Source organism: Rhincodon typus, chromosome 26 (genome assembly GCF_021869965.1).
Source record: "Rhincodon typus isolate 14 chromosome 26, sRhiTyp1.1, whole genome shotgun sequence".
NCBI lineage: Eukaryota > Metazoa > Chordata > Chondrichthyes > Orectolobiformes > Rhincodontidae > Rhincodon > Rhincodon typus.
The window spans coordinates 23,381,072-23,394,496 of record NC_063357.1 but is presented as its reverse complement, the minus strand read 5'-3'; the positions used below and the strand labels follow the sequence as shown (position 1 = coordinate 23,394,496).

The 13,425-nt window shown below is 42.2% G+C and overlaps 1 protein-coding gene and 1 long non-coding RNA gene across 3 annotated transcripts in view; one reads left to right on the top strand and one right to left on the bottom strand.

Moving 5' to 3' along the window:
- Positions 1–4,821, bottom strand: part of LOC109914538 (calcitonin gene-related peptide-receptor component protein) — a 78,528-nt gene extending 73,707 nt beyond the window's left edge. Inside the window, exon 1 of one of the 2 annotated variants that reach the window (XM_020514132.2) lies at positions 4,734–4,821. In XM_020514132.2, coding sequence (XP_020369721.1) covers positions 4,734–4,741 — 8 coding nt within the window. In that variant the 5' untranslated portion in view covers positions 4,742–4,821. Of the gene's footprint in view, positions 1–4,130; positions 4,148–4,733 lie in introns of those variants that run through there. The other variant, XM_048612652.1, reaches the window with a different exon arrangement.
- On the top strand, positions 4,820–9,497 carry LOC125486159. Its single transcript, XR_007264847.1, has 2 exons — positions 4,820–4,940; positions 8,893–9,497. It is a non-coding gene; the product is annotated as an uncharacterized LOC125486159 (long non-coding RNA).
- The last annotated feature ends 3,928 nt before the right edge of the window (positions 9,498–13,425 follow it).

The window sequence follows — 13,425 nt, the reverse complement described above, 5'->3', positions numbered from 1 at the left end:
AAATAACCTTTTTAAAGTGATGGCATTGTCACACAAGACAACATATCCTAAGTAATCTATCAAAGAGGCAAATTTCTGTCACACGTGGTGGTAATCAGTATGAAGTTGTTCACTTAGGAAAACTAAAAAGTTATTTCTGGGACAACCATTCTTTTGAAACCAACATGAAGCAAATTCCAAAGCATAAATAACCTTAACAGTGATTTCTGTGGCTGACTGGGGCATCTTGATGATGCAACAATTAAAATATTGTAAGTGGTCTGGTCACCTATAAGGCAATTCTTACTGTGACAAGTGCTGATTTCTCTGCCTCAAAATAAAATATAATTAGTATAGTTAGAGGTGTTATTACAAATTTCAAAATGTTATAAGGGAGCAGACTTGTAGATCAAATTCGATGTCATTGGTCATAAAAGAGGAGTAAAAAAACTTAATCTTCCTGGTACAATACAAGAAACTAGGCCACAGCATTAAGTAAATGAAATTTGCTCATTTGATGAAAGAAAACCCATTGGTCCGAATTTTCTGATCAGCAATGGATGAGAGGGGCATAATCATAATTAATATTTGCCCACAGACATTCTTTGGGCTTTAAAACTGCTATTTATGGTATCTAGAAAACTAAGACAACACGTTGCCCTCTATAAGATATTTGGGATGTGTCAGCAAGAAAAGCAAAAACATGTTTCTTTTATCAGGTTTTAAAATCCTTACTAACACATGCAGAAACTAAAGTAAAATGTATAAGGTGGAAGTGATTTCAATGCAAAGTTTATCTGTAGAAAGAAAAATAAAAAGGGACAGAAAAAATGTAATTTTTAAAAAAATCTCCAATAATAATTAAAATTTAAAGGAGTTAAATTTCACATTTATGAAACTAAATTTTCAGTTATAAGTAACCCTTATCCATTCACTAAAAATTCACTGACACTTGAATCCACGAGCCTCAACCTTCTTCTGGCATGTTTGATGAGTAACTGATGAAGTACGGTGCAGTGAAGCTTGAATAGGAGCAGCATAACTTGGACAGCAACTTCCTCATTTTCATGTTTATTAGCATCTGTGTGAATGTCTACATTATCAATCATAGAATCATAGAATCCCCACAGTGTGGAAACAGCCCCTTTCGCCCAACAAGTCCACACCGACTTACACCGACCCATCCCCCTATAACCTACCTAATCTATACGTTCCTGAACACTATGGGCAATTTAGAATGGCTAATCCACCTAGCCTGCAAACCTTTGGACTGTAGGAGGAAACCGGAGCACCTGGAGGAAAGCCATGCAGACACGGGGAGAATGTGCAAACTCCACACAGACAGTCAACCTAGGGTGGAATCGAACCTGGATCCCTGGCGCTGTGAGGCAGCAGTGCTAACCACTGAGCCACTGTGTGCAAGGCCAATGTGTGCAGCCTCTGTCTGATTTGCCCTTTATAAAAGCAAATGCTGATTGATGAATCGCTGAAATTTGAAATCCAATGTCTGCTCCGTGATCTAATTTCTACAAAATTAACTATCCATTGTAAATGGTCATCTCTCCTCAAGTGCTGTCTTCCTCCATTACAAAGCAACTGTCATCAACACCTGCTGAAAAAAAAAAATCACCAGATCACTTAGCCATAGGGGAAAGAAGAACCATTTGGGATTCTCACAAGAACGGCATTTTATTGCCAATAATAAATGAATTTAAATTGTGGATGTTGCCTGAGTTATTAGTTCAGGCTTCTGGATTACTAGCCCAATGGGATATCCATTACTGAAAACAACAAATGCTGGAGATCACAGTGGGTCAGGCAGCATCCATGGAGAGACAGCAAGCTAACATTTCGAGTCTAGGTGAATTTTCATCAGAGTTCCATCATATTGTACAATTACATATCCTCTTGGCTTTGACTTTACATTGGCTCCCAAAGCCTCAAGTTTAAAAATCTTCTCATATTCAGATCCCTACGTGGCCTTGCCTCTCAAAGTTAGAATCAATTCCGATCATATGATACATCCCTGAAATGGCTACTTGTATAATCACTCCCAATTCTCTTGATAAAACATCAGTAGCCATGTATTTCAATTGTCCAGTCATCATGTTCTGGAATTCCCTCCCTAAACTATGCCTCTTTCTCTTTTTTTTTCCTTTAAATCTGACCCACTAACAATCCTTTTAAAATCTCCTTCAGCTTAACATTCATTTTTGTTTTATTATACCACTTAAATTTGTTAGACCTTATTTTGATATTAAAGCACTATAAAGAATTGCAAGGTCCTATTACTCATCCATCAACATTTAATACAAGGGGTGGCATTAACAAGTGGAAGCCAAACTATGATAAAAGATTTCAAATCTCTGCTCTTTAATTTTAGCATCTTGTATTTAAAAAGGGGATTGTTTTGTTGTAAGGTATAACTTTTGTTAACTTTAGTGCTTGTACTAAATGCCATATTATACAGTCATAGAGTTGTAGGGCACGGAAACAGACCCTTCAATCCATCTTGTCCATACAAACCAGATATCCTAAATAAATCTAGCGCCATTTGCCAGCATTTGGTCCATGTTCCTCTAAGCCCTTCCTATTCATGTACCCATCCAGGTGTCTTTTAACTGTTGTAATTGTACCAGCCTCCACCACTTCCTCTGGCAGTTCATTCCACACATGCACCATCTTCTGCATGAAAAAGTTGTCCCTTAGGTCCCTTTTAAATCTTTCCCCTCTCACCTTAAACCTATGCCCTCTAGTTTTGGACTCCACTACCCTGGGGAAAAGACAAATCACCCTATCAATGCTCATGATTTATTAAACTTCTATAAGGTCACCCCTCAGCCTTGACACTCCAGGGAGAATTGCCCCAGCCTGTTCAAACACAACATGACCCCCAACTCCAATAGTCAATGCACTCCTTTTAAAAGAAAATCAGAATTGAAAATTTTTAGGTGGAAATTGATGTTCATCAAATATAGGATTCTCTACATGACATTTTAAAATTTTATTGTGGATAATTCAATAATCAGGACAGTGTATAACTGTCAGCTGGTTATTAATACACTTGTTAAAAAATATATTGTGTATAAAAGGGTAGAAAACCCGATTGTCACAATTGAAATTGGTGCAGTTTACAGTTACTCTCAGTAATCAATTCCCAATACAATTATAATTGAACTTACTTTATAAACATGAAAGGTCTAATTTATCAATAGAATCATAAATGAGATCAAACATTGGAGAGATTTTCTTTAAAATATCATGTTGCAAACCATCAGTCCCCTAACGTTCTTCACTTTTAGCTCCACAAAACAGCTGTAAGATTGTCTCTTTTCTCAGAAAAAAAAACTCAATTTTTCATGTGCACTTATCCCCGATATAATTTAAGGATAGGAGCGGGCACGGTGGCTGTGATCCGCACCGCTGCCTCACAGCACTAGGAATCCGAGTTCAATTCCAGCTCTGGGAAACTGTCTATGTACAGTTCACATGTTCCCCACGTGTCTGCGAAGATTTCGTCCCCACAGTCCAAAGTTGTGCAGGTTAGATGGCTTGGCCGTGCTGAAATGCAGGGTTAAAGGGATAAGGTAGGAGGATGCTCTCGGTAGAGTCGGTGCGGACTCGATGGGCCGAATGACCTGTTTCCACGTGGTAATGATTCTATTCTAAGCTTCCGTTTTGCTATCTGAGAAACCCCTTAAATGCATCCACACAGTGTATAACTTGCATTTCTACATTATTCCTCACGTGGACAGACACAAATCAAGAAAAACGGCCTTGGACAGAGCGATGGAGAAAACGGAAGTAGCTGACAGATACAAAAATCATGCTCCCTTTTAAAAAAGGGAGCTAAGAAAAATGTATGGGAAGTGAGTGACTGTCACTAATACTGCGATTACTACAGAAAGGTGATGTGAGGACGTTGGGAGACGTAAGCAGGTCATGATGAGGATATTCAAATTAACGGAGTTTAACTCCCTTATAATATGGTCAACCAGATTAATGTATCGTCGACAGATACCCGCCACCATCCAGCTCCCCGTTCCCCAATCCCTTGCCTCCCTTCCACAATTATGCGAGACAAAGTAAATTATTTATATGGAGAACATTGCAACTGAAGTCTCATCACACTCCCTGTTCCAAACTCTCACATTGACAGCTGCTCTAAAGTCTCTATTTTCCACACCTCCTGCTGCACCATCTCTCCTCTGCGGCCCATGCTCTTTCTGCTTTAACGTGTTGCAATACTGACATTGCTTGTCCCTTCAACCACACGCATGGTCTGCAACACGTTGAATATACTGCACCAAAATAAAACAAACGGGTATTGAGTCCAACCAGACTTTTCCTGTGTTTCGTTCTTATTTGCCGCACAATTCATAACCTCACAAACCATCACTGCTTGGCCAAACTTCCCGAGCTGCATAAATGATTTATTCATTCAGTAGACATAAGAGACTCACACCAAAACAAAAATCGGGCTATTTGCACAACATACACAGGACAACCAAAATGAACAAGTTTTATCTGTTGTGAAAGAAAAGTGTTGAAAAAGACAGAAGACGGGTTTTCTAAAATCGGCGAGAAATCCAAAAGAGAGACTGAAAAACAATGAAGAGGAAAATCTAGGAAGAGAGCCGTAGTTTCTGTTTCTCTCCCCGTGCCGGACACCCGACTCCGTTTAAACGCTGCTAGCGATTTTTATGAGGAAACGTTGATTTAAAAACTGGAGCAAACATTTGAGGAGAACTTACACCTCCATCCTGTTCCCGCTCTTGGGCCCTGACAGCCGCTCTGCCGCCGCAGTTTGGTTCCGACCTCTCACCGGAGGAAGAAACTGGCCGCACAGGGCCGCGTGATTTCCGGTCCTGAATCCCAGCCACGTTCCTGAGCGGGAGCTGGCTCTGGGCCAGGGAACCGCTTCAACTGAGGTATTCGAGCCACATGGAAAGAAATAATGTGTAAGAATATGGTTAATGGCTGGGTGTCTCATCAGTGTTCTCCAATGACTTTAGAGAGAAATGGGCACCGCAGGGGATACACTCCTTCATTTCTTCCAGCAACTTTATTCCCCTTTCCCTTTCCCTTCCCCTTCCTGGTGTCCCTTCCACCTCCGCTTTGATGGTTTGCATCACCAATAATGGCCTTTGCTTGTAAACATCTAATATCTAAAACGGGTGTTTTACTTTACTGGTGGTGGTCGTCGGTAAATTTAAAAAAAGACAGTCATGGTGATTTTAGTGGTGGGAAGGTCACTTAGTTGTGTGAGATAGCACTTCTGGGTATAAAAAAAGTGCAGGGAAAAAGAAAGTTATGGTAATTTGGTTGTGTGTTTGTTTGTGTGTGATAGCACTTCTGGAAGTGTAAGGAAAAAAGTGTCCCTATTGCTGGACTAATAGTCCCAGGTTCAAGTTCCCCTGCTCCACAGGTGTGTAATAATGTCTCTGAACAGGTTGTTTAGAAAAATGTTATGTAAAGATATAATTGAGAGACTTGTAGTGCAGTAGTAATGTCCCTGCCTATGGACCTAATGACCTGTGTTCAAATCTTACCTGGTGCAGACAGCTGCCACCTCAGTACCAGGGCTACCATAACACATCTGGACAGGTTGATTAAAATCTCTATCAAAGATAATTGAAGGAGAAAATAACATTTTACAGGATATGAGGTGGGCTCTTGAGCTAGGAGGCCTAGGTTGAAGTCCCCCCTGCTGCAGAGGTGTACAGTCACGTCTCTGAACAGGCTGATTAGAAAATCTGTGCAAAGATATGGGTGCTCTGTCGTACAGTGCTAGTGTTCCTGCATCTGGGCAGAAACCTTGGGTTCAAGCCCCACTTCAGATGTGATTTTTAAAAAGTTTTGTTCAAGGTTATAGGGGTGTGTGGGGTGTGGGGAAGTAGGAGATTAGCAACAGGTAATGATGCTCATTTGAAGAGCTGTCGCAGGCACCTTGGGCCATATGGCTTCCTTCTGCACTGTGATAATTGTGTGATTCAGTTTCATTACTACTTCTCATTAAGCTTCTTGCCTTCTGGGCCAGGAGGATTTAATCAGAATCTTCTGCCCCAGAGGTAGGGACACTACCACCACAGCCTAAACATTTTGTTTAATCGTAATGACTTGATACCTCCAGCTCCAGTGGGATTTGATCCTAAACTTCCTAGCTTATGCATCACAATAAGAGTTAGCTGCAAGGCATAATGGTCAGTCATGGAGATGAAACAATTTAACTTTGCATAAAAGGTGGAAGGGTTAGTGAGGTGGAGTGGCTATAGAGTATGCAGCCTCATAGTGTTAATGGGGAGAGTGACCGAACAAGGGTTAGTGCGGTTTGGTGGCAGCTATGATCGTCCTTCTGAAGGAAGGAAAAGCCATCTTTGGATATTGAGCTAAGCAGCTTAGATTTGGAGATAAACAATGATGATGAGCAGCCATTCCTGCAGTAATTATGAGCCTTTGGTCCTAAGGCATATCGAGCTGTTGTGCACAAGGCAGGGAGGGAACAAAGGTGATGCTGTCCCTATTTGGTACACCAACACAACTGGGCTTCCTGAATCCTATAGTCCAATGTTGTTGAAGAATCACTTAATAAGGCAGATAGCCCTCATTTCTCCAGCAGCAATCCATTAAATAGATGTCTGCTAACAACTATTATGAAACCAGTTGAGGCACAGAAGTGCTTCAGTAGCCTTCCATCTCAGTACCAGGGCTACCATAGAGCAGGCATTGTAGTCCTCAAGATTTGGTTCTGGTAGACAGATTAGGGGATGTTTTCCAGTATAGTCACTCAAGGATTCTTGAATTGGAGTGGTCTGTTGCACTCTTAAAAGAATAACCCTCCTATCAGGTGGGATCTTGATGAAGGAGAGTTGGAGGAGAGGTACTGCCTTGGGGGTTAAGAAGGACCAGGGTAATCTAACCTTGTGAAGTCCTCCACGGGTCTGGCTGAGTCCTCAACACAGCAAGGGGGATGGAAAGGGAGCTAGGCCCACACGTGTTCAGCCAATTTTCTCTTCGAGCCCTTCAAACTGGAGGTCAAATGACCATAAACTTACTTTTTCCAAAGTGAATGAGCAAATTTAGGAAGTGCACAAGGCATAATGTTTCCTCTGTTTCCCCATTGCCTACATGACAATTCTCAAACTGTTCTATTTCAAAAGTGTCCATCCCTACTTCGTTATTTGTGAATCTTAAAGCCATCAATTGTTAGAATTGTGGATCTGACATTAACCATTTCATTACATTGAATTCTTTTCCATAATCACAACCACAGTAAAGATCAACTAAGTGTGCCAGTACTGCTGACATGGCACACTTTTCTCTTGACTAAACTAACTGAGTGCACTTCCTATGGTAGAGGTTGAGATGAAGTCAACTGGGATGCTCATGGCAGTTGTCCTCATACACAAACACCACAACAGACTTCCTCACATCTTGATGGAAGGGCAACGATGGTTACACATCCTTTCTGTGTTGATGTTGAGTCAGTCAGAGGGGCTGGCAGGGTTAGATTGTAACCATGTTCTTGACTACATCAACCTCATCATTACGTGTCTCAGCCCCTTCATGTGCTGCTTGAAAGTCAAAGGGAACATGGCACCCATGCCTTGTATCTTTGCAACATGCAAGCCCTCCACAGAGCAGTTCAAATCACTTCCATTCCCCAACTCTACCTCTGTGGCCATGCAAATTTATTTCCCTCAAAGTGTTCATCCAGTTTCCTTTTGAAATGATTAACTGGCTGTTCTACTAACTTCATTGGCAAAAGTCCCAGGTCATTATCATTTGAGAAGTAGAACAGTTCTTTCCTATGTCTCTCTTTGAATTTCTTGCCCCAAATGTTATTCCTTGTGTCATCAGAAAATGGAAACAGCCTTTAATTGTTTGTCTTATTCAAAGCTATAGTAATACACCTCTGCCAAATTTCTTCTCCTCCAAGGAGAACAACCCCACCATCTCCAATCTGACCTTGAAGCTAAAATCTCTCATCCATAGAACCACTGTGGTAAATCTCTTCTGACATCTTCCAGGGATCCTTACATCTTTCCTCAAGTGTAATGTCCACAAATTGATGCAATTGTGACCTAACCTGAGGTTTATAAAGTTTCAGCATAAATTCCTCATTTTTGTACAAATTTTTTATTAATGAAGCTGAAGATCTCATAGACTTTGCTAATCACTCACAATATGTCCTTTCATCTTCAAAGATCTGTATAAATGGACCCTTAGACCCATTTGCAGTTTGGAACTGTGTATCGAATATATAATTGGCACTCCCTGTTATTCTGCCAAAGTGCATCGTATCTGATTTTCTTTGCATTAAATTCGATCTGTCACTTGTCTGCCATTTTGCGAGCCTACGTCCTGTTGTAGTTACAAAAATAGAAATTGCTGGAAAAGCTCAGCAGGTCTGGCAGCATCTGTGGAGAGAAATTAGAGTTAGCGTTTCAAGTCGAGTGACCCTTCCTCAGAACTGAGGAACTGTTGTAGGTAATCATTTCATCCTCATTCTTTGCCGCACTTCCAACGTTAATATCGTTATTTTGAAATTTTATTCAACATTATAGATTTAAAAAATTTGGATATTATAAAGAAACTGTGGTCTTAGCACTGAACCTTGGCAAACACCACTTTGTACCACCCTCCAGTCTGAAAAAGAACCGTGTACCATGATCTGTTTTCGGTCCCTAAGGGAACATCTTTATCCTAGCTTACAGTGACCCTACTATTCTGAGTCCCGGTTATATTGATCAGATTATTATATGGTATGTTTGACAAACACTTACATAAAATCTTCTGATAAGATGGCGGTGGAGTCGGGCTTCTGACCCCAGGGCTCGTCCGCTCCGTCTACTTTTCTTCTGGTTTCTTTTCTTTTTCTCTCTCTTATTTGTTTTTACTTACCACTTGAAGAGCTCAGTCATGGTGGCAGCATCGGAGGCGAATTTGGGTTCCTGTGGATTCTGCATCATCAAGGTGGTCCTAGCACTGACTCATGGCTGCTGCGGCGGAGGCAAGTTTGGGTTCCTGGCAGCATCTGCGTCCGTGTCCAGGGCAGATTCGTGGAGGTGGTGCTGGAGGTGAGTTTGGGCCCAGTAAGAGACCCGGCTGCATTGGCAAGGTGGGCCTGAAGTGGATTTGTGGCAGTGGTGGAGTCAAGTTTGGGGTGGTGTGGTACCTGCAAGCATCAGTGGCATCTGCATTAGCAAGGTCCATCGAGGATTCATAGTGGCCAGGGCATCAGTGGAGGCGAAATGGTATTGAAGACTTTCATTTCAGCAGTGGTGCAGCGAGGAAAACTTGTGCCTGATTATCAGGCCCATGATGGAGCAGTTAACAAGAAGGACTGTAAAGTTGAACACTTTTTCTTTGTTTCTTCATCTTTCTGCCTTTACGTTCGATGTTCTTGTTTATTTTTCTGTGTTTTAAGATGGTGCTGTAAAGTGGCAACGCTATACAACACATTTCGCTGTATTTTGTAACAAAATACATGTGACAATAAATAAATTAAAATCAAATATATGTAAAATAGTTTATGACCTTACTTCAAAGAGGAGGGGAATTCACCCTGGGGATCTAAAAGTGGCAAAAGAATAATAACATTTATTAGTGGGAGTTTTCTGTCTCCAAATTGCTGTAATATCTTCAGTTCAACAGTGTTCTACACCAAGAAATTCTCACTGGCTGTAAAGTGCTTCAATATGTCTGATAGTCTTGAAACGTGCTAGCTAATGCTTGTAATGCAGTGGTAGTATCTTTGCACCGGGAGGCTCAAGTTTAAGTCCCACCTGTTCCAGACAGTAAGGACTACAGATGCTGGAAGCTAGAGTCAAGAAATGTAGAGCTGGAAAAGCACAGACAGCACCCAACGAACAGGAACGTCAATGTTTTGGATTGAACCCCTTCGTCAGGACTGGGAAGGAGGAGGAGAGCCCAGAAAGAAATAGAGGGAGGGGTGTGGGGTTGGGCTGAAGGTAGGTGAGATGGAGATAGGTGGATGCAGGTAGGGGTTTATTGTGGTTGGTCAATGGGAAGGATGGAGTGGGTAGGTGAGTAGGAGGAATGATGGGTTGGGGGGCGGTGAGATTTTGAAGGTGATGCAGGTGGGAGTTCATTGTGGTTGGTCAGTGGGAAGGGCGGAGCGGATTGGTGAGTCAGAAGATGGATAGTTTGGGGGCAGAGAGATTTTGAAGCTGGCGAAGTTGATATTTGGGCCATTGGGCTGTAAGTTGCCATGACAAAATATGAGGTGTTCTTCCTCCAGTTTACATTCGGCCTCACTCTGACAGTGGAGCAGGCCAAGGATGGACATGTCATCAGGGGATTGAGAGGGGTAGTTAAAGTGGATTATCTCAAGATTAACTGAAAAACCAGGGAAAAAATAACAATAACAAAAGGAGACTAAAGGTAAGGAGAGTTTCATTTTAGATTAATTGTTTAGAAAAGTTAGTTAGAAAGACTAAGTTTGAGTTCAAATCATCACAGGTGAGGGCAGCCAAGTGGAAAGCGTGATCTGTCATATGTAGGAAGTCATGGATCTTATCTGAGTCTTAGATGACCACGTGCATGAAGTACTGCCTACTGCAGAACTGTGCACTTTGGCTTTCGGAGCTCAAGGCAGCTGGTGACACTGTGGCATGTCAGCAAGGCTGAGACTTAGCACATTGAGACAGTTGTGGCACCACAGATCAAAGGTCTGGAGGAATGAAGGGAATCTGTGAATACCAGGCAGTCAAAGAGAAACAGGTAGGCAGTGCAGGAGTCCCACTCATAAATTGGTTTTCCATTTTGGAAACTGATGAAGGGTTTGGTTCCTCAAGGGAGTGAACTCTGAGCCAGGCTTCTGGCACCATAAGACATAAAGGCAGAAATTTGGCCATTCGGCCCACTGCGTGTGCTCGCGATTCAATCATGGCTGATAAGTTTTTCAACTCCATTCTCCCACTTTCTCCCCATAACCGTTGATCCCCTTGACAATCAAAAGCCTTGCTATCTCTGTCTTAAATATACTCAATGACCTGGCCTCCACAGTCTTCTGTGGCAATGAATTCCATAGATTCACCACTTTCTTGCAGAAGAGGTTTCTCCCTATCTCCATTCTAAAGAGACTTCCTTTTACTCTAAGGCTGTGCCCTCGGTCCTGGTCTCTCCTGCCATTGGAAACATCTTCCCAATGTCCACTCAGTATTCTGTAAGTTTCGATTAGATTCCCCCCTCATCCAACTAAACTCCATTGAGTATAGACCCAGAGTCCTCAAATATTCCTCATATGTTAAGCCTTTCATTCTTGGGAACCTTCTCTGAACCCAGGGCCAGGACATCCATCCTGGGTATGGGGCCCAAAATTGCTCACAATACTCTAAATGTGATCTGACCAGAGCTTTGTAAAGCCTCAGAAGTACATTCCCGCTTTTATATTCTCGTCCTCTCGAAATAAATACCAACGTTGTATTTGCCTTCCTAACTACCGACTCAACTCGCAAGTTTACCTTAAGAGAATCCTGGACTAGGACTCTAAATCCCTTTGCACTTCAGATTTCTGATTTTTCTCACCATTCAGAAAATAGTCTATGTATCTATTCTTTCTACTAAAGTGCATGACCTCACACTTGCCCACATTGTATTCTATCTGCCATTTCTTTGCCCACTCTCCGCACCTGTCTAAATCCCTCTGCAGTCTCCCCTCCTCCTCAATACTACCTGTCCCTCCACCTGACTTTGTATCATCTGTAAACTTAGCCAGAATGCCCTCAGTTCCTTCATTTAGCTCATTCACGTATAAAGTGAAAAATTGTGGTCCCAACATGGACCCTTGTGAAACACCGCTAGTCACTGGTGCCATCCTGAGAAGGACCCTTTTATCCCCACTCTGCTTTCTGCCAGACAGCCAATCTTCTATCCATGGGCCCTTATCTCACTTAGCAACCTCCTGTCAAAGGCCTTTTGGAAATCCAGGTAAATAAGATTCATTGGTTCTCCTTGGTCTAACCTGCTTGTTAACTCCTCAAAGAATTCTAACAGATTTGTCAGGCATGACCTCTTCTTGATGAAGCCATGCTGACGTTGCCCCATTTTACCATGCACTTCCGAGTATTCAGAAATTTCATCCTTCACAATGGACTCCAAAATCTTGCCAATGACTGAGAGTCAGGCTAATCAGCCTGTAATTTCCCATCTTTTGCGTTACTCCCTTCTTAAACATGGGTTGGGGGGGTACATTAGCGATTTTTCCAGTCTTCTGGGACCCTTCCCGATTCCAGTGATTCCTGAAAGATCACCACTAATGTCTCCACTATCTCTTCAGAACTCTGTGGTGTAGTCCATTTAGTCCAGGTGATATCTCCACTTTCAGACCTTCCAGTTTTTCTAGCACCTTCTCCTTGGTGACGGCCACCATACTCACCTCTGCCCTGACACACTCGAATTTTTGGGATGTTACTCATGTCTTCCACTGTGAAGCCTGATGCAACGTACTTATTCAGTTCCTTTGCCATTTCTTTATTCCCCATTGCTACTTCTTCAGCATGATTTTCCAGCAGCCCACTGTCCACTTTTACCTCTCTTTTGCCCTTTATATATCTAAAGAAACTCTTGTATTCTTCTTTTATATTACTGGCTAGCTTACCCTCATTATTAATCTTCTCCCTTCTTATTTCTTTTCTCGTTGTCCTCTGTTGGTCTTCGTAGGCTTCCCACTGCCCTTCGCTGCATTATATGCTTTCTCTTTTGCTTTTGTGTCGTCCCAGACTTCCCCTGTCAGCCACAGTTGCCTCATCCTTCCTTTAGTATGCTTCTTTCTGCTCGGGATGAATTTTTGTGTATCTCCAGAATTATTCCCAGAACCCCTGCCATTGCTGTTCCACTGTCCTTCCAGCTAGGCTCCTCTCCCAGTCAGTTCTGGTTAGCTCCTCCCTCATGCCTTTGTAGTTGCCTTTATTCAACTGTAATACTGTTACATATGATTCCACCTTCTCCCTCTCAAATTACAGATTAAATTCTATCATATTATAGTCACTGTCTCCTAAGGGTTCCTTCACTTTAAACTCCCTTTTCAAGTCGGACTCATTGCACAGCACTAAATCCAGAATTACCTGTTCCCCTGTAGGCTCCAACACACTGCTCCAAAAAGCCATCTCATAGACATTCCACAAATTCCCTTTCTTGTGATCCACTACCAACCCGATTTTCCCAGTCCTGGTTCACGAATGTCCTTTAGGGAAGAAAACTGCCATCCTTATCTGTTCTGGCCTACATGTGACTTCAGACCCACAGTAATGTTGTTGACTCTTAACTGCCCTCTGGGCAATTAGGGATGGGCAATAAATGCTGCCTAACCAGCAATGCCGTCATCCCATGAATGTATAAAAAAAAAAATTCTGGGCTGAAGTTCCTCCAGCAACCAACACTTGCTGCAGATGTGGTCACTGCAGCTCACAATGGGATCGG